The 24,800-nt window shown below is 41.0% G+C and overlaps 1 protein-coding gene across 6 annotated transcripts in view; it reads right to left on the reverse strand.

Annotated features, from left to right (window-relative positions):
- utrn (utrophin) overlaps nt 1–24,800 on the reverse strand; it is a 188,549-nt gene that overhangs the window by 30,394 nt on the left and 133,355 nt on the right. For all 6 annotated transcript variants that reach the window (XM_031727646.2, XM_039599114.1, XM_039599113.1 and 3 more), the window contains 7 exons: nt 18,149–18,210; nt 16,341–16,415; nt 13,189–13,390; nt 12,551–12,636; nt 10,935–11,092; nt 5,853–6,019; nt 3,140–3,251 (listed from right to left, as the gene is read on the reverse strand). In XM_031727646.2, coding sequence (XP_031583506.1) covers nt 3,140–3,251; nt 5,853–6,019; nt 10,935–11,092; nt 12,551–12,636; nt 13,189–13,390; nt 16,341–16,415; nt 18,149–18,210 — 862 coding nt within the window. The remainder of the gene's footprint in view (nt 1–3,139; nt 3,252–5,852; nt 6,020–10,934; nt 11,093–12,550; nt 12,637–13,188; nt 13,391–16,340; nt 16,416–18,148; nt 18,211–24,800) is intronic.

The raw sequence follows: 24,800 nt of genomic DNA on the forward strand, positions 1-24,800 counted from the left end.
AAGAGTTATACTAAAGCTGGAGAAGAATTTGTGCATGTGTGTAAGCTCCTTCCTGTGAGGATTGAGAGACATGCATTTTTTATTCTACTGCCTCTATTACATTAGGAGGAGGGGGGGAGATATAAGACCCCAGTTGGAAACGAGTCAAGACGTTTGAATAAAATGACGAGACACAGGCAATCACACTCAAACTGAAACAATATTCTCTTAGGACAGTTCAAAACTTTGAAATTACAGTAATCAATACATCGCGCCCCAAAGTTGTTTAATATCCCTGACAAAAACAATGAGAAGTATGAAGACACCACTCCCATAAAAATCATAAGCTAATAAAAAAAAAAATACAATATTGTGGTCATAAAATAAACAGTATGACAAAGATGAGAAAACAATCTTATTAAATGACCGCAATGAGTCTCACCAAAGCCGCGATAAATCTGTAACTCTCTGCAAAATGCGTTTATTATTCAATATGGACTTAATATTTTCAAAAGCATAAAACTGAAACACAATTTGGTTCGAGCATGGGGAGGCAAACAAGTATAATTACATATCATGCTGATGTTTTTTGGGGGTTTTTGAGGGAAATAAGGAAAAACAATAAAAACAAAAATCAGACTTTTACTACAAAGGTGCAGATAAAGCTACGCTGAACTGTGAGATTTAAAATGAGACAATAAGGTGATCCACAACTTATTATTTTGTCAGAGATCTATATCTCTCAGGTTGAAACAGCAAGATCTGGGTGATTTCCTCCCAGTCCTCACTGTGCTGAGGTTCAATAAAGCTCTTTGAAGATGGATATGCAGCGTTTATGAACCCGGAGTTGAGTTTCGGGGCTTTACACGGGGATTTGAGTCAAAACTTTCAAGGTTTCTCTTCGTGATCTTTTATTGATCTGGCTGTAAGCTTTACGTCAGTGTTTGAGCAAAACATAGCTTCACCATGTTGTGTTGTTCTTGTACTTAGCCCCATCCACTCTCCCTTTCTCCTCACACATTTCCCTTGCTGAAAAACCCGTGGACACTATGCTGCTGTCACATCCTTTCAGACACATGCACGCAAACAGAAAGTTGCAGCTGTTATAGCAGACACGAGTCTGAATACTGTGGCTGACAACTTAAAATATTCATTTAATCTTCAACTTTGTTTTTTGTTTTGTTATTGCACTTTTCAGGCTGCTGTCATGGTGATTTTTTCCCCACCCAAACAAAAGAGATCTCTGCCACACTGATTACTGTCCCTCTGGCAAGATCTGCCATCATATCTCTTGCATGAGTGTGGCCCCCTTGAGTTCACAATCATATCTAAGTCTGTCTAGCTCCACTGCATGGGTTGTTGGGCAACCCGTGAAGTACCTCCCTTCACGGGTAGAGGTGGATATCCACAGATCAATCTTAGTCAGAGTTTCAATTATCTTTGCTGTATTTGATTTGCATTTCATTTACATGTGTGCAAATGGCCGAGAAAGATCTCAATAAAATCTCCTTTGATTTTAAGAAAAAATAAGGAAAGTGAAAAGGGAAAGAGCCTTTTTTCCCCCATTTTTCTTTTCAGTGAAGGGAATCAGTAACCTCTTGAGTGATTACCCGGTAGCTGAGTACTAATAATTAACCAACAGATTAAGTATTTGTTGCTGCAGCACAGCTGAAAGTAAAAAAAATAAAGTAAAAAATTGTTTTTTCAAAGTCAAGTCTGTCAGGCAGCTGCTGGGCATTTTAACTCAGGGAAGAGTGATCACTGCTCCCTACAGCTACTCCTCCAAAGTCAATATCTATCCCATTTAGGAAATTGAAAAAGCAAATTAAAAGACAGAAATGAGAAATGTCGAGAGAAGCTCGAGTCACTCAAAGTATGACGTTAAGCAATACTGAAAAGAGTCAGCCCACAAGTGTTAGATCCTAATTGAGGAGAAGAGCAACGTTCAATTTTGCCAAGCTCCCGTTTTTCCAATATTCATCTCTAGCTGTGAAGTGAAATATTTTTGGCATGGAAGGATAAAAAGATAACCTTGAGTATTTTACCATTTGTACGTTCGGAATTAAGCCAGGGGTGTTTCGGGAGGGCTGATTGAGAAACAAGACAAAGGAATTTAACAGCATGTGAGGCGAGAAGAAATTCTGCAGTTGACAGAACCTAGTTTAAAGGGAAAAAAGAGGTTAGTTAAAGCCTAGATGCTTCAGATTCACTAAATGTGTCGTCAGTATAACTTGATGTGAACAAGTCTGTTTGTGTTTTGATTCGGGCTGTTTCTAATCTACGTTACATCCGATACGTTTGCCTCTTATGCACTCTGATGCACGCAGTTTCTCATTTCTCTGTAAATGCCAACCACCTTCAGCACGTTGGGTGACTGCCAAGGTATTATCCACATTAAATGCTGTCTGTCAGTTTCATTAGAAAATTCATTTACTGAATACTTACCAGTAACTTCCATTAATCATGCTACCTTACCACTCTCATCATGTATATGCGGTATCATATAAAGATTTAGGAACTGTTACATTTTGATACTTTTTAACTCTAGACTCCTCCTGCCCTAAACCCTAGCCAATACTTTAGAAATGAACCTATTCTGAGTCTACAGCTTAATCTATCACAATTTCTCACTAAGGCTCCTGTGAATGTCAGAGAGAAACTCCCAGCCAAGTTCAAAAAAATTTCCTCCCAGAAGAGTGCAGACTACTTTAGCTGCAGATGAATGCAAATGACTTTCAAACAATGCACGTTTAATAAATAACTCTTGTTGAAGCCAGACAAAGAAAACCAGAGAGTAAGACATTACTAGAAGATTAAAATAACAGCATGCATTAAGTGCAAGATTATGTTAAAGAAATTGGAAATGAAAATGTGTATAAATGTGCTGCTGTAATACTTCGGATTTCCCTTAACGGGTATTAAAAAACGAACATGAATATTCAAGGAGTGGGAAGAGTGTGAGTCAGTGATTTATGACATCAGGCATGGAACGGTTTTAATGAAAGATGGGTTAGGAGGTAACCAAAGCCTGAAGTCTGTCTGAACCCCGAATTCGTGTGCTTTCATTAAATGGATGAGTGGAATGTGTGAGCATGTGGAAAAGAGATATGAGATGAGCTAGTGAGCAACGTCTGTGTGTGTCTGTGTGTTACTTTCTTACCGGTGTGCAGTACTCCACCATTGGGTAGTTAAGCTTGTGACCCTTGGCGGTGCGCCCAGAAAAGAAGCAGCTCTGACACACGTCGTAGTTGAAATGCTTCAGACTGCGATACCTAGAGACAGAGGGAGGGTGAGGTGAAAAGTGAGATAAGTTGAGATGGGACGGTGTGTGTGTGTGTCTCACTTTCATGTCTTCAGGATGTGTGTCTGGGTGTGTGGGCACATATGCACCACTACAACACGACTCCTCTCCAGGCTACTCCGGAGTCACCTGGAGAGCTGCTGACTTCCAGAGTCACTCCATCAACCTTTGCTGCATGAATATGTTTATGTGCACACAGAAGTACATTCGCGTGTGTGCACACACACACAAAATGTGCTGACAGAGTGACAGACAGTTGGATTTTCACCAAAGCACAACAATGTGACAACAACTGTTGGGATGTTGTCCTCAGCAGCAGCTGTAGCCAGAAGGCCATTTAACAGCTAAATTGAGACAGGAGCCATTCAGACATAATAGCTTAAGTCTTTTATCTTTCTCTCCTTTCCAGCTCTCCCAAGGTTAGCTGACTGATGAGCTACAAAAGAGAGCTATATATCAAAGGATGCAACAGTGCGCATGACACCTCCAAGTCAAATTTGCCATTATGTACTGACACATAGCATATTACTGTTAAGGGGATGGGGGTGGGGTTTGAGTCACCTTCACTTAGAAGGTGTTGAGATGGCCCTCATTTAATTAATTCGCCAACTTTGGGTAACCAGCGAACTTGTATTGTTTGGTGATCTCCTTTTTGCTATTGATCAATGTAGGATCAACTCAAGCGGTGAAAAAAAACACAAACAAAAAAACCCAACAGCAACAGCAGCCTTGGTGATAACTAATTAGCGTTTAGTGTTATTGCCTCTTCAGTTACATTTTGGTAATTTTAAGCCCATGCTCTTGGTTGTAAATGTTCCTTGAATGGCTGCTTAATGGCTCAGTCTCAAAACATTAAAGTAGGACGGTAACCTCCTTGACATTAGGGGAAAAAAGACTGCATTTAGGTTTTTGCAACTGCCGATTAATTTCAAGTAGTTGCAGTGACTGGCTGGTCGGACAGATGTTGGGGGTTTTGCACTTTGGATTGAAAGGATATTGCACAGGTCACCCCGGTGGGAGGCAAAATGTCTCCAAACTCAGTCCAGCTCAGTGGCTAATCACTCAAAGACAGCGTGGCAAAGGCTCCCAAGTAACTGACATCTAAATTATGAACACAGATTACAAACAGAGCACAATTCTGATAAACTGCTGTCCTGCAGCAACTTTGTCACTATTTGTGGAATTTCGGCTTTAATCTTTGAAGTTCTGGCTGGTCTCTGTATGCAAGTAATTAATGTAAATTTCTGTGTTAGTAGACAGAAACAGATCTGTAATTTTCACCGATTTATCAAAGTTAATCGCCGTTTTTTTTGGCTGTTCTGTTAATACCTTTGGTATTAAGGTTGTTATCAAATTGTTATCTTCTTTTTGAAGAAAAGTACTTATAAAACCAATGTGAATAACTATTTTCCACTTAACCACAAATATATTAATTTAATCAAACCATCCATCTATAAACTAATTAGTTTACGATTCATTCCGATTCTTATTATTACATTTTGAATTTTTAGCCCCACAAAATACATAAAGCCTTTGGGCTGCCAAGGATTTTGCTGTAACAAAGTGTGATGACTGCTGTCAGAATGAACAGTGCAACAAAAAAAAAATACATGCAAAGGACCAAGAGTGCAAATACGACTCAGTGGCATATAAACTCTCTCACTAAATTGCAGAATTGAGTTAACATACACCCAGTCAACTCAAACGTATATGTTGACCCTCGCCGTCCAAGGCTAGTTTAAAACCTACTGATATTCAGAAGAACATGAAAACTACTTGAAACCCAGTTGGTGCCGTGTCTCAAGACCACACAAAATGCCTGCTATGCATTTTTCTTCCCCTTTCATTCCTGCTCCCTGCCTTTCCTTCCCACTATCGCGCTCTCTCATCGATCAATGACACAACTTGGGAGATGTGTGCTTCATCAAATGCCTGAGCGTATTTCTCTTTCTGCTGGCAAAGCAAGGTATCCGAAGGAGGCAATCCTGCCACCTAACCTTACTTAGAAAGGTGGGGTTATTCCCATCTCCAGTCACAAAAAAAAAAGCATTTCCATCAGGGTGGCCAGTGGAAAACCTGAATTTTGTTTTGAAATAAATAAACCTGTTGATCTTTCGCTACCTGTGGTTACTCAGTAAGAGCAGTAGCCAAATAAGAGACAGGCAATATTTAGAGCGTGTGTTTGTCAGTACTGTACAGGATCACAGGGTGGTCTTCTGCCAGATGTTAGCTGGGTGATCAGCTGTTTAAAAATTTTGAGAATCTGGTGGTGCACTACATGTTTGTGTGTATGAGAATGTCATTTTGTTTGTGAGTACTTGTGCATGTTCCACTGCAAACCTCCGGATGGTATTTAGTCAGTGGTGTATCAGCTGCTGACATTTAGATAAATGCCTGCCCTCCAGAGCAGACCTGCCCTTTATGCTCAACCAGGAGAAAACAATGCACAACACTTCTAGATTTGCTGTGTGTGTACGGAGCCCATTACAAGTTGCAGACTTTATCACCTTTATTTATTTGGCATGTTCCGCAAATGCCGTCTTGAATGCTAAATAGGAATATGTGTATTTACCTGAAGCCAACAATAGGACACTCTTTGCAGATGTTACACTTGGCCTGATGTTTCGCCGTTTCTGCAGCAGCCACTCTGTGCAGGACAGGAAGCCAAACCATGGACTGAGGCTCCAGACGCATCCAATCAATGAACTCCCTGGGCTTTAGCTCCACCTTATTGTTTACCTGGACATTTAAAAAAAAAACAAGTGGGCAGGATTAAGAATTAGGCTTTTAAATCAAAGGTTTATCAATCATATGATTTACAGTTCAATAAAGGTTCAGCAATAAGAGCTGAAAAAATATAACAGGCACTCTGCAGCATGAGAGAAAAACACGCAGACCAGAAATAACCAACAGGCAATAACTTCTGACTTGTTACCAAACACGCAATAAAGACGCAGACAAATTTAAGATGACCGTACATATTAAAGTGATGAGTCCCCGCGGCTCGTTAAGGCCTTGAATTGTGAACCAAGACTAAATAACTTTTATGAGCTCTTTATTCATGTTTATTGGTTGAAATATCTTACAGTAAACAATGATTGATTTTAACACCCTCTCTGCCCTACACACCCAGTAGTTGCACTGTTAGATAACAGCAATGTTGCTCTGTGCAGATACCTTTGAAAAACGCTCTTAAACTCCTACTCATAAGTGCTGCTTTATACTTTTTGGGGGTGTAACTGTTTATGTAACTTGTACTTGTACAGTGCTATGCATGAAAACTGCAGAGTAATCAATCTGCTTATCTCCTGTTTCAATAACTAAAGTTCTTTATTAGCTTAACCATCAATCAAATATTTTAAATGATTCCAACAAGTGTCGTTATCCAACACAACAATGTTCACAACATGTTTTTCAGCTGGATCTTTGCTCATCTGCAGACAATAATGAACCCAATGGAAAAGTCAACATATGAAGCAAAGCTTTGACATGGCTGCTGTTACTGCAAAACAAATCAAAGGCAACCTTTCCATCATGCCTGACACACAAAAGGGCAGCAAAGGCAGCAAAGGGCAGAATACATTTGCAACAAGAAGAGCAAACAATCAAAAGGAAGAACATCAGTAAATGTGTCAGTGTGTTTGTGTGCGTTTCCTCCTGATCCCTTTTCAAGGCTTATGGTGTGTAGGGCTATACGGCATCTCGACTTCATTTACATATACTTCTGAAAATAAATTCCAGCTAAAATATGAACCAAAAATCACACATTTAAACCAAAAACCATCTTCTGTCTTTACCTTCTCTCAAAGCTTTTGTTTTACTAAACATCATATATATATTTTTTTACTTCTACTCAAATCAAAGTCAGGTTTCTAAGCTTTTTTTTCTTCACCATCCCAAAGTTTAAACTAACAAAATAAAGGTATTATGGAAGAGCGACACTTAATTTAAAATTATCTGTGGAACAGAAATACATCAAGTATCTTCATCCATTTCAAAGTTTATATTGAGAACACGGATAAAATTCAACAAACAAAAAGCCAAATTTTATGCTTCAAATGCCAATTCTAAAAGGGAAATATTTGGACTGTTTATAGGAGTGTGGTGACAGAGAAAAACCCTATCCTTCCCGACTCTTGTAAATCTTCTGCTGGCCTTAAAATCTCCTTAATATTATCTAAATATTTCCTTTAAAAGGAAAAACAGCTGAATACTTAGCTCACTGATCAAAGACAGGACATATTGACATGTGGCATCATTGATCTTATCAATCATAACTGCCTTCAAATTATCCCAACAAGCCGTGGTTTGCTTGTTTACTCTCAGCCGTTCCCATTTATCATAGCAGAGTCATAAATGCAGACGACAATACTGTAAATCAGCAAATATCTACACTGGATATTGGTGGAGCTCTAGTTTAAATTCATTGTATCTGTGGCTTATTTTACTCAGTTATAATCTAGTAAATAATCACATGCTCCATGTAACATATATTTCAGTAACTGCAGGTAATCAAAGAAAGCTATATTTTGGTATTCTTTATGAAACTCTGGTTTTGCACTGACATTTTCGTTAAAGTATTAAAGTGAGGTTTAACTTTAAAAAATTAACCTCGGGTTTGGTAACTGTTAATGTTTCTGAGGCAAGTTTGGGTTTTTTTGTAGTTGTTTTTAAATTGAAGGCAGCTTTTAAGATTCAGATTCATAAATGAGAACAGATCCAATTAATTCTTCACCTTTATGACTTCTCAAATGATCTTTAACGCTCCTCCACTCTTTCATTTGACCTTCCCATGCACCACCTCTCCATCTCTCCTTTCCCATACATTAGTCTCATCTGTGCCTTCTCTCCCTCCTACTCACCATCTAACGGCAGAATTATAGCACTTACAGATTAATTACTGGGTGTCTCAAAGGATGACTAGATAGATGGACGGATGGATAAATGAAGGAGAGTGACAAAGGAACGGCGAAAGAGGCTATATTTATGGCGGCGCAACTCATTTATCACAGACCCCATTAAAGGAAATGGACTAAGCGACTGCCCTGTCACTGACGGGGCTGACTGACACACAGGTGGCATGGGGCTTTGCTTGTCCATGTGTATGCATGTGTAAATAAAAGAGACGGAGAGAGTGAGTGAGAGTTTATGTCTGCCTGGTTTCCACTTGCCAACCCGGCTGGATGATTGAATGATTAATGAGCAACTGGACTACAGCTGGCACAGCAATTCACGACCAAGTCTGTGAGCAATTTATGTCCATATAAGCTAGTGCGTGCACTCATGCATGTATATATCTCCTTGTGGATATGTGCGTATTATTATGACATCAAGGCAAGGCAGCAAGGTGTTTGCCTCTTTGCAATATTTCGAGAAGAAAACAGAGGGAGAGATAAAGTGTAAAACTGCCTCCCTCTGCTATTTTGGGAGGCGTGCGGCAGGAAATCAGTGAAATTTATAGCTTCCTAATTTTAATGTTTGGCTCCCATTTATGACCACCGAAGCACGAGCCAGGGGGAGGAAGAGTGAGAGAAATGAAACAGTGATCCTGGGGGGGATTAGGACATCATTAAATGCCAGTAACGTCCAGAGGTAAACTCGCAGAAAGTGGTTAGCTGACTGCAGTAAAACACTAGAGGACAGCCAGCAGAGCACCGGAGGCCATTTGAGGCTTTGTGGTTGGTTAGCAGAGCTCAAACACTGAAGTACTTTTCACAGGATCTGGTGTTAGGTGGCTGGAGAAGGTGAAAAAAGCTCAGATGCTCAATGATCAGCCTTTGGAAGATGCACTGAATAATAATGTCATATAGCACACCCCACAGATACAGCAGCCATGGAAGGAGAAGATCATATCAAGAAGGCCCTGAGTTAATGTGGTTATCCCAGCTGGACATTTGTCAAAGCTAAGAAGGCACCCAAAGACTGCTCCAGGCGATCCAGGAGACATGGACAACTGCTGCCTAAGCGAAAACCTGTAGAGATCCCGTATGTGTCAGGAGTATTGGAATAAGCTGAGACGCATTTTCTCTAAACACTGCGTCTCTGTGGCTTTCAAACCCCACGTTGTGCCAAAAACTGGCTCACCCCAAACATCCGATCGCTCGGCACAAACAGAGTAATATAGTGCACGCTGTTAAGTGCCAGGAGGACTGGATGATTTATACATCGGGGAAACCAAACAACCTCTGGCTAAGCGGACGGCACAACACAGAAGAGCTAACTCGTCAGGCCAGGACTCTGCAGTCTATTACACCTACAGGCCAGTGGACACTCTTTCAATGATGAGGATGTACACATCCTGGACAGGGACGAACGCTGGTTTGAGTGCGGAGTCAAGGGGCCTAAGGGTACATCTTTCACCATCTTACAATGCTGTGATTGCAGCCATTCCCCAACTCTCTGTGAATGGTACTCAAGGCCATTGATCAGTGGTCATAGATCAGTGGTTGGTGATCAATGGTCATGAAAATGTGCATTTTAATGATCAAGAAACTGACCTCACAGCTCATTGTTCATTCAGTGGGCTAGTTTCACTCGCTGTGCAAATGTAGTTTCTTGCACTGAAAACGCTACGTCCAGATGAACAGAATCAACTTTTTTTTTGGCCCCACTTTTTCAGCTCATACCTTTCAGCTTTTTTAGAATCTGTAGCAGACAGCTGAGTCAAAAGACAAGCAGTGTCCACGCAAGAAATCTTTGTTGGATAACTGGACAATCAGACTTTTCTTTTACAAGTATCCACAAGCAGTGACAGATGGCAGAGACAAAATGTGCTTGTGACAAGCAAGAAGATGTTTCTTAAGATATAAATAAATATGATATGGTAGAGTAGGTTCCAGAGAAAGACATGAATAATATATTAACAGAAAAATCCCCAGGGATCGATTGCCTAATTGGTGTTATGAGTTCATGCAAAAAATATAAAGCATAACATGAACCCTGTAGCTAACAGGAGATATATCTGCAGTTCAAGACCTGAGGATGATGCAAAGAAGAGATTTAATGCTTCTGCTTACACATGAGCACCACACTACCAGTTAACTACCCACAATATGTGTACATAAGCTAGTTTTTCCCCAAACTAAAATGAGCATATATAAGAAAAACAGCAATAAAGAGGTAATTTTGAGTCGACTAGTTTTGGGTTAATTTTTTCCCAGCATTTCTATTCTCTCTGCCCAGCACAAATTTGCAAACCTTTATTTTAATTAGTCATTAATATGCCATCTGATTTCCCCCACCAGTTAAGCAATCACAATTTCACATTCAGACTGTTTTTGTCAAACGAAACAGAACAAAAACAAAGAGAAAAAAGAAAATCATTTTCAGTTTATTATATTAGAGGTAAAACCAGTGAAATCATGGTTTAAACACGGAGAAAAATCACTGATTAATCAGATTGAGGTTATAGATTTATTACAAACAAAAACCCTGAACTTGTTAAGCATAAACTAATTAACATGTGGGGGGAAAAAGAAAAGAAAAAGAATCTAAATTGATTTTTCCCCCATGCTTATAATCCATCCAGTGTTAAGAACATTACAAGACTATGGCATGACCAGCTTATGTGCTTCTGTATTCTTCAGATGTGTGTAGGAGTACACTAACATGATGTGTTAAATGCACATGTTTGTGTGTTTCTGCGTGAACATACATGCTGGAAGCAGCTGCGAACACTGGGTTCAATGTTGGAGCCTCCAAAGGCAGCCACCTCGCCCAGCTGTCTTGGGATCTGGATGGCTTCATGAAGCAGCAGTCCGAGCTGCCGCTGGTCGCACGTGTCACCTGCTGATGCCACCTGGCTGAAGAGGTCTGCGGAGAGAGGACAGGGAGGAGGAGTGAGGTAAAAGAGAAGGAATAAGGGAGAAAGTTAGAGCATGTGGGTGATATTTAAAAAAAAAAAAAAAAAATTATAAATAGAAAAGATGCAGAGAAGGAAAGAGTGACAATATAGCAGGGAGTGGGAGGGAAACGTGTTAGTATATATGTGGGTGAGAGGGTGGCAGGGAGGACAAAAAGAATCAGAGAACAGATGCATTTTTAATCTTTGTGTCTTAGTTTTTCCACAGCAGGCTTTTTTTTCTCTAATCTTTCCCTCCCCGTCTCCATCTTTCCATCACTCCTCACGGAGATTGACAAAGCTCCGTACTGGATATGGATGCCTGCCCAGTGACACACTATCTCAGCTAGTCTGCATGTTGGCAGCACCCCCCCCCCCCCAGATGAGGTTACGAAACATCGCCGGAGCACATGCACAAAATGAGCAAAGAAGGCAGAGAGTGTAATCCAGAGAAAGAGAGGAGAGGGAAAAACGGAGGGCATGACAGGTCTTTCTGCTCCGCTTGCCACTGTCTTTGATCTCTCTGTGAAGCCTGGCCCTGACGCCAGCTCCTGCCATGACTGTGTGTGGGTGTTCATGGATTGCACATGCAAAAAAGAAAAAGAAAAAAAAGAGAGAGACAGCAATTACGTGTCTCTGACCCCATCTCCCCCCCACGTACACATCTCTTATGAAATCTTGCTGAAGACCGACATCTCCAGCTGATTCTGTCCAGTACAGATATACATCTGACATTTGCAACTGTCAAAAATGGGTGTCAAATAACAGGACACCTGGTTAGGTGCGTGCGCAATGCAGTGCAGCTATCTGCAAGGGACTGACAGTCAATGAGACCCTAAAAGAGTAAAGGAGGAAGGACGCAATCAACCATGCTAGATACCCTTCTCAGGCTAATAGAAACTGCCAGTGGAACGAATAGGCTCAGGGATGGAGTCCATGCCATGGGAAGAGAAAAGGAGGCGAAAGAGGAAGAAAGGAAAGAGGATGGAAGCAAGACTAAGTAAGACAGGACAAAAGATAAAGTGGAACTGTTAGATGGATGAACAGTGGCGTGAGCAGTGACAGCAAAGGAAGACAGGGAGCGAGAGTGAGAGAGATAAAGCAGCAAAAACAAAGAGCAGGAAGCTGAAATGACATTCTCCTCCCAGTGCAGCAAGCCTATATTCACGCTCCCTAATCCTAAAAAATAAGGGAGAATAGAAAATTAAATAAAGAACAAGAGAAACGCGGAGGAGGTCTCTCATCCAATTAGACGACCCGATTTCTAACTCCTCTCCGTCTCCAGTTTGATTAATACTGCTGGGAGTACAGCTATGGTGCAGCAGTATCGCTTGAAATCCGAGACAGGCTGGTCTCTTATGAAAGGGACGCGAGTGAGTTTAGATGCACGTGTACAGAATCAAACGTCACACCAACTCGCTGACACTTACATTTGTATTTCTCCTCCAGGTGTCCCTTGGAGAGAGAGAGCAGGCCAATCTTCATAGACAGTACCCGGATCTTCCCACTGCGACCACTGCAGACAGCACCACGGAGACACCAAGCAGACAGTGAAAATTAGTTAAATTTACTATTGCTGTGTGTTTCTGAGTATACATTTAATTTAAGTGTAGCGAGATCATTTCAGATTTGAATTACATGCAACAACAGAGACATAAAACCATTATGTGCCTGGAAAGGAAAGGATTGCGTGCAGGACTTTGTGATTTGTTTGTGCTTTTTTTCCCTGAATGCGCACAAACGGTATTTAGATTGTGGAGATTGTTGGTTTACATTGTATGAGTGCATGATTATGCAGAGAGTACTGTATGTTCTGGCCAGAGCAGATTATATTTACATATGAAATCTGCTCCTAAATTAGCACAAAGCGTAACACGCCCACTGAGGCACTTGCCGACTTATGCATATAACATGATGACAGCATGAGTATGTGCACTGTCGACATGACAGCCACTTTAATGCAGTCTAATTTTAAACAAGTACATCATTCACGTGCATGCAACAGCATGAAGAAGTAAGCTTTGCTACAAATACGTATGGCAACATGTATCGCAGATGGCATACGTACGTGTCGTAAACATTAAGCAGCCAGTTGAGACACATGTCAACGCAGAGAGGCACGTTAACCAGGTCTTTGTGCTCCTGTTCCAGGCCGTCGTAGATAGAGGTTAGGCAGTTGATGACGTCGGGAACGGTAAGCAGCTGATTGTTATTGGTGAGTTTATGCTGCTCAAATGTGTTCTGGGCAACACTGAGGTCCAGCAAGTCCACTGCAGATGAATGGGGCGGTCGAGATATAGAAGGAGAGAAATAGTGAGGAGAAGGAGGCGGGAGGAAAATGGAAGAAAGGGACAAAGAAACACAGGACCATTAGTAACCTTTCCAGCTTGCTCATTGAGCTTTCAGCAGCTGCTCTGATTTTTTCAACAAATGTCAAGATATCAGAAAAGGACAAGGAGCTGAAAATGGCACAGGCTATTTATAGAAGAACTTCTAAACTACAGACTTGACAGATATTTTATCCAAAATACTTTCATAACAAATAAGTGCAGGGGTAGGCCAGAATTACAGACAGAAAATAGACGGATCCATTGTGGAGAAATGCGAACTAGAATAAGACAAACGAGGAACAGAGATGAAATCAATCGGACTGAGAGCAGTCTCTCTGGAGTCTTGGCTCTAGAATGACAAAAACAAAAATGGAACCATATTTTAATATAGAATTTCAATTATGCCTCCATCATACTGTCCGCTTCACTTACGCATCTGAAGCGCAAGAGAGACGGCAAAAAAGACGGAAAATCGAACGAAAGAGGATAATTGAATAAAAAAGCCGGCACATTGAGACAAAGTACCTAAAATATAAATAAATACAAGAGAAGCTGCTGTATTTATAGTGCTTGAGCATGAACTCCCCATCGTAAGAGGCCCTCAACTGTAACAGTGCAGTACTTCTTTTAGAATAAGGAAATATAAAAGCACTCAGAGAGCGTAATGCTTCTCGAAGGACAAGGGCTAAAAATCTGTTTTAATTACACTATGATGACGTCAGCCTGTTTTCATTACAATATACTGATATCAGCAATATGGAAATCTAGTGGAGTATATTAAACTTTGAGTGTCACTGTGAAGTCATACTGTTGTATTGAGATTGAGAAAATGCTTCCAGAGTAAAGATATTGTCTCCACTTTCAAGAAAGCAACAGCCGGTTTGGTCCTTTAAATCTGTTAAATATCTGACATTAAACCATGACACATCACGCTAATGAGTTAATAAGATAATCAAAACTGCGCTAATATCCCGCTCTTTAATATGACACTGGATCGAGCAGCTGGCTGTCTCTGCCCGAAGTAAAAAATCTGCCGACCACCACCTTTCAAGCTCACTAATTAACAAATTATATTTCATTTGTTTTTGTCAGCAAAAAAAAAAAAAGTAGATAAGCAGTTTTCTCTAAATGTTATAGCATCCCATTCTTTGTTTTCTACAGCACATGTACTGCTTATAAATACATGACAAGAGTCAGGATCTAGTTACAGAGTACAAGATATTATTAATAGGTGAGGATGAAGCTCAGATACCAACAGGATTTTTAATTAGTGCTTTGCTTAGATCCACTGGCAGGTCAACCAACCAGGAGGTAAAATGAGACGGTGGGATAATTACCACAGAAAGAATCGTTAACATTTGAAAATCTACCGTACTTTATGGTCACGGCATCTTGTTTCAGATTTATCAAAACATTTCATGGGAGGTTCAAATCTATTTCACAGGTATACAGGAACATAAACCACAGTTGTAAACTCTTCTCTCTCTGCATTACTCTTCTGACCTTTAATGAATTTTCTATAAAATATTTAAAGACTTCCACACTGCACATCTCTCTCACCCTCCTGCCCTCAAAGACAGTACTAATTACTGGAGTAATCCACACAGAGCGGACGCAGCAGGGCAGCTGTGCTATCAGAAAGCAAAACTTTACTTCTCTGCAGCTTTGTCATTACACACTCTGGTATGGAGCTGAAAGGCTGTGGCACATTAGTGGGATGCCACGCAAGCTCATTTGTGCTTCTCCACCCCCCTGGCACAGACTTAACCCAATTAGCCATTTTATAGTATCCCCGTCACGTGTGTGTCAAATTCTCTCTCTCACACACACAATCACAAACAGTCGGACACATGGATCTCCAAGCAAAGATTCCACATGAATCCAGGCTAATAACTAATAACTACTGATCCTTCTGTGCCTCCATGTGCATGTCTGTGTGTGTGTGTGTGTTTGTATACTGTGACTGTTCCAATCTAATGAATGAAATTGAATCGCAGTGCCCCAAGTCGAACTCACTCAGGCTAATGCATTATCGTCACAATCGCGCACGCACACGGCGATGGGAGAAGCAATATGAGATAGCAAACTAAAACGCCTGAATCATTCAAACTCATTAACAACCAACACACACAATAACACACTTTGATATACCCTGCTGGGCATGCTGCACACGCACACAACCGTCTGAGGTAACGGTACGGTTTTGATGTGTGGTATTTGTTACACTTGTACACACTCCAAACTTCCTACAAACAGCAGGATGTAAATAAACAGTGTAGGCTCACAGTGTGAGGTGCACTAATAATGTCAACAGCTGGATAATGGTTAACATTTGTCACCATTATTATGTTGAGCTGAGCCCAAGTAGCTGCTGCCATGCTGGTTGAAACCCCACATAGAGGAGTCCTCATGCACCTGTAGTGTGTGTGTGTGTGTGTGTGTGTGTGTGTGTTTGTGTATATATATGGTGTTTATAGCCACCTGAGACTCTAAGTAATGGCAACTTTCTATCAAAGATGACATTATAAACACAAAAAAACATCACTTTCTCATTCTGAGAATGTATTTAGTTTTTTATTTATTTTAACTCAGCCAAAAAAAGCTCCACCTGTGCTCACCAAATGAGGCTTACGCTCAACAGGCTTAACACAAGCACCAGCTGTGACTCTGTATGCAAAGAATCATGCACATACGCGCACACAAATTCATGCAGAGTGGGTAATTTTAAAGCCAAAAATATGCTTGGCTCCTATGCTGTTCTGGCACAGCATCTGGCAAAGCTTCAAATCATTACTGCATCCCCTTGTTGAGCCCAAACATCAAAAGAAGCACACCGCGGCTGTAGGTATTAAGGTGTCTGTGTGTGTGCGTGCGTGTTCATCTTACTTACAGCACAGTGCTTTCTGTAGTCTGCGAATCTTCATGGCTGTTCGGTATGCTGAGAATCTCACATTGTTCAAGTCCGCTACAGGCAGGAAAGGAGACAGAGAGATAAAAGGTAAATGGACAAAAAGGAAAACGGAGGCAGAAAATTGGAAAACAAAATGCAGCAGAAATCTGCCTTCTGGGCAACACAAGCAACCTCTGTATTCAGTGAAATCTGACTTCTGTTAGTTATTGTCTGTGGAGACGGCTGAGGCGAGAGGGTGCTAATATGGACTGTGTAATTAGGTTAGTGAGTTCTATCTCAGTGGAGTCTGGTGCTATTTGTTGAGCTCCTGGCCTACAGAATACACTCCCAAAGTTTCACAGGTTATTACTTATCTGGCAGCTCATTAAAAAAAATACCACAGTCATACGGGTGATCCTGAAGGGACACGGGCACGCATACGGATATTATCAGGGAGGGGGAGAAAGGGAAAAGATCAGGGTGTCAGCTTCATGAAGTCAAATCTAAAGAGTAAATGAACCAGACAAGTGAGAATGGGTCTACAGCACTGTGCTGATCCCTGATCAGAAACAAGAGGTCTGCTTCAAAGAGCCACATCACATGTTTACAAAGTGATCTTGGTCATGCAGATATTGCTGTGCAGAAGTTGAGATCACAGTGATGATGCTTGAGCCCACATCCTGATTGTGCTTGAAAGCTGCAGAGGACACAAGGAGCTCCCAGTCTGAAGTCAGCTAAACCTTTCTGCAGCTACTTTGCAGTCATGTGAGGGTTCACTTTGCCTCCCTGCCCAGCAGATGTACATTTCAGTCTAAGTATTCTTCTTCTTCACCTTCACTTCCATTGCTTAATGGCATTTCTGACAGGGAGCACTTTGCTATCTTTTTATAGCCTTCCCCTGCTTTGTAGGCATGCGTCGGCTTTATTTTAGATTCTCAATCAGCTACTTAGAGATGCCAGAGTTTGAGCAAGTCAGGGAATGTATCAGCTATAATACGTCATGATCAGCTGACACCTAATGACAATTTTACCTGACTTACAAATCACATTCAGTAAATTAACACTTAATTCATACTTTTTAAGTAAACTTTGGTTTTGTTTTTGTGAACTAGCCTTGTGTTGGAGTGGTTAGCAAGTGCTGGGTTTGAATCATTGGACATTTCTGGTGGCATCTGCATGTTCTCCCTGTGCTGATGTGCATTTTCTGTGTACTCCGGCTTCCTCTCACAGTACAAAGATGAGGTAAATTGCCATAGTTGTGAATGTGAGTCTGTCTCTGTGTGAGCTGTCGACCTGTCCATGGGGTACCACGCCTTTAGCCCTGTGACAGGACTAAAGACCAGAAGAACAGTTTTTGGACCCTAGCATCATACAGACAAATTGTGTTATGTGAAGCACAGAGCAATGACAGATTACATTTGAAATATTAAACAGCAGCATCTCTTTTCAGGATCAGCAACCTCAATACTTTGGATAATATGAAGTACAGACTGTGAAAAGTTTGCATTGGAACAACTTTCCACCAAAGAAATGCTGAGGGAAAAAAAACAGCTGACAGTGAATTCTGTGGATTATCCTGCGTGACAGTCTTTTTATTTTTTGTATAGAAATGTTTTTAAATTGAATTTTTAATATCTCCATTGTACATTTCTCCAACAGTATCTTATTACCTGGGCAAAGAAACCCCAGCTAAATAACGCTATATAAAGTTGGAAATAAGTTTATTCTTAGCAATTTTTTGAAGCGACATTTATTTTGAAAAATAAGTCGGGAGCTTAAGTCCTCATACATAATACTGTGTTCAATACCTAGTGATTGGTAGAGCTCTGTCATCTTTGGATGGTCCCAGCAGGTCGTTTGTGTCTGATGACTAAAAACAGAAACACAGAAGAGAAAACTTAGAGTGCAAAATACACAAAATCATGAGGTGATACATAAACAGAACAACTGCTGATGTCTAAACACAGACACACACACACACACACACGCTCACAAATACTTTCTACACTTTCAAGACTTATCACAAAAAAACAAGATAGAAAAAAAACATTGAATAGGAAAGGTATGCAAAATCATACAGAGAAACTGAGCAAAAGGATAAACACGTGGAATTACACAGAAGCTAACATTACTTTTATCATCATCACTGGAACAGTACAGACACTGTGGACGCTTATATTGGCATGTCTTTTGTTATCACCCCTGAATTGGAGACAGAGGCTACGAATACATCATAAATCACAGAACTCTGAATGAAACAACACAGACACGCACACACACCTTTCCTTTCAAATACCATAATAAACATGAGGAGACCAAGTCTAAACTTTCTGTTTACATTTCTGCTTCAGGTAGAAGCCACAGCATGCACACACACACACACACACACACAACACAAATCAAAGCAGTCGGAAAACCAACAGCAGGAGAAGGAAAAAAACACATTTAAAAAGAATGATCAAACATAGCTGCCTTCACAACAGGGCAGCACAGGATCTGAGTTTCCTCGAGTTTCGCCTGACAATCACTTCTTTTATTTGAGCTATTCTGGCCATGATGTGGCTCTACGTGTGTGCGTGCGTGTGTGTGTGCACGCCTGCATAATATTTCAAGGAGGCACCTGGCTGTCAGAAGCCACACTCAGATCTGCGAGCGATGTTTGAGGAGTTTTCTGGAAGATGGTTTTTTTAAAAATAAAAGTCTGCTTCAGAATGCAGAAGCTCCCCTGTGGATTCTGCGATGGCTCGCTCTCTGCTGACAGTCGGCAGGAAGTAAAGCCCAGTGCTGACAGAGAAGCGCAGCGGCGAAGTGGATGGCATAAGCCCTCCTCGTACGCAGATGTTCATCGCTATTCAGCGGCTACACAAACTGGTGACCCTTTTCACACCTGAGCAGGCACATTTAACGCCGGGACATTCCTGCACTAAGGACCTGCGAAACATTTGCCTAAATTGTCAAAGGCTGGCAGGGGATTCGCTGATATTTGCTCCACACAAACAAACACTAGGAGAAAGAGCACGATCTCTATGCAGACCACATTCGACCGACAGCTATCACCATAAAACGTTTTTGTCACCGACGTGTCGAACGATACATCGCAGACAAGACAGAACTAGTACACTGATAGGATACACATGAACTCACAAAACATCAAAAATCAGACTTCTGTACACACACACACACGACAGCCAGTATTTCCATCACCAGAGAGATTAGACAGCTTGTGCTCATATCCACAGCTCATGAATGCCATGATGGGGACAACTGAATTGTCAAATTTAACTGTCTTCACTTCTTTCCCCTCAACATATTCCCTTTGCAATGCCAATCCTTTTGTTGTCCTGTAGGAAGGCAGAGGGAAAAAGGAAAGCTAAGGGAAGTGATGACACACTTATGACAAAGCTGTTACAGTTTAGATAGCGCAGTGTGAAACATTCATATGTGACAGATGAGCCATCGGAGAATATTCAAGAGCAGGGGACAAAACCAGATTTTGTGGCAGGTATGTGAAATCCTTTTAGAGATACTGTGTACTTACAGGAGTACATCCACAGTAAAATTCAGGGTAAGGTTGGCTTTATACAAACAAATCACGCTTGACGGCTTGATTCAGTACACACACATTAGAGCTAAACCTTTATAACGTTTTACCATGGATGGCTAACTTTGCTAAAGAGCAAAAAATCTGTGTCTATTTCACACTGGCTGGACTTTTGTGTTGACGATTATCCCCAGAGATGATCACTGTGTCTCAGCTGTTTTTACCTGACTGGAAACAGCAGCTTTCAGTGGAAAAGCTGAAAGGCGGTGCGTCAGGCTGGGAGTAACACTAGGAGCATTGCTTGTTATTTTTGTTTGGGTTTTTCCTCCTTTTTTTCCACTGGATTGTGCACTGTAAATCTATCCCTCAGGGTCAAAACATCTACTATAACATCCTGAGTTTTCGTGCCCTAAACTTTGGTGCGTGCCCAAGTTTTTTTATTCACTTCCCTAAAATTCAATCCAAGTTTAATGGTCATGATCCAGAAAACCTTGAAAGGTAAACCGACAAAATTTAGGAGTGGACTCGAGCCTAGATGGACAACTGGAGACCAGACGGCCGAGTAGTCATGCCCATTATGGTTCTTTGAAGTCTGCTGCTTGGGCTCATACGTGTTTAGTGCATTGTAATGTTAATTCAGACCCTCCTTTTTCAGGAATATTGTTTAGCTCACACTATAATCAACAAATAGCTTTCAGACCAGCTTGATTAATCCAAATGGTTGAACATAGAAGCATTCTTGAATGTTTCACTGACTGGACATATCAGTGATCACGGGATGTCGTTGACTTGTAAGTCATAAGCCTGTCCTCAGCATTGTTGTTCATTCTGGCTTTCATCACTGATCCCTGTTTAGTGTCGCCAGCAGCAGGTGCAAACACAGCACAGGTGTCACTCCCTCTCTTCCTACGCTCCAAATCCTATTTATCTTCATGTTGTTGTCTGAGCGAAAATCTTTTATTACCTCATGACATTAAGCCAGGTTATGAGTCAATAAATTAACTAAGCTACTTTTAATTGTTTAATTGGTGATTTTACGATGGATAAGTGTCCTTTACTAACTTTCAAGAAGCATTTGAATGCACCGCAAAGTTCAAAAACACTCCAAAAGCACACCATGATGCAGAGCTGCCAATTTCAATCGAGTTCAGCGTCTGAAGTTGTTTCATTTCGAAACTCAAGAATTAGCGTGATAGATATCGAACACATTCCTCGACATTGATTTCCACAGTGGAAAATGTCTTCTCATATGCATCAAATTAAAAGGAAATTCAATTAGAAACAAGGCAATTAAAGCGGCCACTGATGACACGTAGTGGTTTTGCCGATTCGCCAGGCAGCAGATGACTGTGAGACAGGAGTTCTGGAGATGAATCCTCTTGGGTCTTGTTTAATGCATGTGACATTTTCCCTCATAAAAGTCATTAAATGACATCTCAGAATAACCATCTACAAGTCGAACGGCGTCACAGAAAGGGGATGCAGCAGCAGGCATAAAGAAAAGGATGATATTTACGTATCCACAAGGGTACTGTGAGGGGAAAATAACCTTTTACAAGATGTTTTAATGAGATTTGTGTCTCACCAAGTCAGCAAAATAGGCAGCTGAAGTTATATGACATACGTGATACGATCTGACCCTCTTAGATTAACTGATCATAATAATAATAGCAGTTTAGCTTATCAAGCTTGTGTAGCTTTACAATTTCCAGCTACTTAGAGTCTCATTGAAGGTTAAAGTGGTTCTGCTAATTACTACGTCTTCATTGGTGCTTCTTAAAAATAAATTATAACCACAACAACCTCCTACTCTTTCCCTCTACCCTAGAAGTAACCTAGAAGTTTCATATTCCCTGAGGGAAAAGCCAAAATCCTTCTTGGATAGATGTAAAATCACAGCACGGCCGAAGATGATTCCCTAAAAACTAAAAACGGCAGCTGTGTGGCCAAACACGTCTGCAGTTGCTTTGCTGGTGGGAGTTTGTCACTGTCACACGCTCAGAGACTTCCATGAATAATCATGAGCGTGCACTTGAATGATTAGTAGTATATCTGGATATCCAAAAGACAGAATTAGTGAAATATCTGAGTAAGCACGAGGAAGATTTCAGGAACTATTTTTTTTCCCCCCACTGACAGCAGCCTGCCAGGCTTATCACCAAGTGTCTGTGACAGGTGATAAGTGCCTGCATTCACCACCTGACATCTTCTGTCTCTCACCGCTCCACCTCCGCCATTTTTTTCCCTCCCTTAAAAAGCCACCCCCTTCTTTCCTATAATAGCATCCCTTCTTTTTGGCTTTTGAGTTACAGTTCAAATAGTTTAGGATTCCTATTAAAACTTCCTAAACTAGACATCCTGAGGAGCACACTGTCACAGTGAGCAGAGTGGCTGTTTTTTGGGGAGGTTTTTTTATTGCTAGGCACAACCCCACCATAACCGTTTGGCACCATTTCACAGTGCCAAATGTCTCCTAACGCAAACACAGACAGACAGCACAACCAAAGATTTCTTCGAATATCGAGAGGGGTGCCAGTGGTGAAATGGGAAAGCATATGAGGTTGCCAGCATGATGCAATAAATACACCGAACTTATGTGAAGCCATTTCAGTTTCCAGACAAAATGTCACTGGAACTGCTCGCTACAGGGGGTGGACAAAGACACAGTTTTAATCAGAGGCCCTTTGTCAGCCCGGAGAAAAGAGGCAGAGTATGAAAGGAGATGGAAGATGAGATGGGGAGGAGTTTGGGGAAATGAATGCTTCAGAGAGAGACACGGATGTCCCAAGGATGTCACGGCACAAAAAGCGACCTGTGATTAGTCCTGGAGATGGATTTAGACTTGAATTCAAACAACAAATTAGGTGGAATTTTATAACTGCCTCCAAGGCCGAATGTGTGGATGTGAGAGAGGAGGATACTGCTGTAGACTAGCTTCAATTTGAAATAAAAAAAAATATCACTGCTTGTGTCTCTAAATACATTTCTGTGTACAGTTTTCTGTGAATACCCCTGTATTTTGTTTGTGTGTTTGTATGAGTGGGTGGACGCAGGTTCATTGGCTGGCCACATCTGTGATCACAGGCTGTTGTTGACTCTAAAGTTATAAAGCCTGTCCTCCGAGTCACTGGCTTTCATCTCTGAACCCTTTCTAGTGCCAAGATGCAGGCCCAAACCCAAAGCAGGTGTCCCTCCCCTCTTTCTATATATAAAATCCCATTTTTGTCTTCGTCTAGACCTTACCTAGCTCTTTAAAGAGGACCTATCATACAAAACAAAGATTTTTTTTCAGACGCCCTTACTGTTGACATACAAATTAAGAGGGTAAGAAGCAGCCAGGTGCTGCTAATCAAATGCTAATCAAATGCACCTCATCACCAGTAAGTGTGAGCACCTCTATGAAAGCAGAAGCTTTGGCAGTTTGCTGGTCTGGAGAATTTGGGTGTGTGAATACAATGCCAGACTTCACAGGTGTGGACATCCCAGCAGATTCACTCCAAGATCAGACCATGAAATGCCCCAAGAGCTACATCTCAGACTCTACAGGCCTCAATTGGCATCTTAAATGTTAAAAATGTTAAAGTTCAAGGAGAAAAGAACTTAACAAGCATGGATTGTTTGGAGATAAAGAGAGAAATCCTCCTCTCTCTGAAAAACAAAAAAAGAAAAGCACAAGACTTCTGGAACAATCCCCTCTGTTTGACTATAATGCACAGCAATGCATTTGGCAAACAGCATATCAGCTCCAACACCTCACACCAACTTAAGCACGGTGGCGGAGGAATGATGATTTGAGCTTGTTGGGCAGCCACAGGGAACCTCACAGACATTAAGTTGACATCAAACTCCTCTGTGTAACAAATATGAGGCTGACAGCTAAATAGTGACTGAAATGCTGTGGCGGGACCTCAAGAGAGCGGTGCATAAACAAATACCTACAAACCTCAACGAAGTGAAGTCACGTTGTAAAAAAGATTGGTTCAAAATGTCTCCACAATAGTGTCAGAGACAAAGTCAGACAGAAAACGATTATGTCTCGTTATTGCTGCTAAAAATGACTTGGCACTCCACTTTTGCACAACTCTTTTTCACAAGGCTGTACATAAATAGTCTTATTAACATGATTTAACACTTAAGCGTCTTGATATCATCCAGCAAAAAAGGTTATTCTGAAATTGTGTTTTTCTTCATTACTGCCTATATGCACACAAACACATCACCAAATAAACAAAAACAGACACATTTTCTACATAAAAAGAAAACTATCCAAGCTGATACTGTGACCACACTTAATAATAGAGAATCTTTTGGAAAATGAATTCATCAAACTTTTTTTGAAGACATTTAACTAGTTACCGAAACAAGACTGTATCTTTAAATCTTCATAGCTGTAGCTTTTATGGTGGACTGTTCTGTGGACAGTGTACAAGTGGGGGTTTTCCCTTGTGTAAATGGCCGTTTGACAATTTTAACAGAGACGGTGACATTTCCACTCAGGGCGCAGGATGATTTAGGAGGGCAACATGAAAAAACCACTACCACTCTATCATCCTAAAAATAAATACAGGCAGTAACAGCGTTATAAAAGAAACCAGAGAGCAGCAGAACTGATAAATGATAGCTGAAATAGAGTTTTCTAACCGCTAGACAAAAATAAGTGTGAATCTGGTTAAGGCAGCAATTTACTGACGTACAGTTAGATGTTTTTTGGATAATGAGGTCCTTTATGCTTTCAAAACTGACATCTCCTAAGAAGTAGAAAAGCTGTCCCGGACTCCATTTCTGCACGTTTAAGCAAAAACCTGCGGTTTGGAGTGATTTGGCAAAAAATTAGAATGGGAAGCGAGATGTCAAGCTAAAGTCATTACAGCCACTGTTAGCAGAATATGGGAAGCAGTCCTGGGATTCAGCCAGATATT

Source organism: Oreochromis aureus, linkage group 15 (genome assembly GCF_013358895.1).
Source record: "Oreochromis aureus strain Israel breed Guangdong linkage group 15, ZZ_aureus, whole genome shotgun sequence".
Lineage (NCBI taxonomy): Eukaryota > Metazoa > Chordata > Actinopteri > Cichliformes > Cichlidae > Oreochromis > Oreochromis aureus.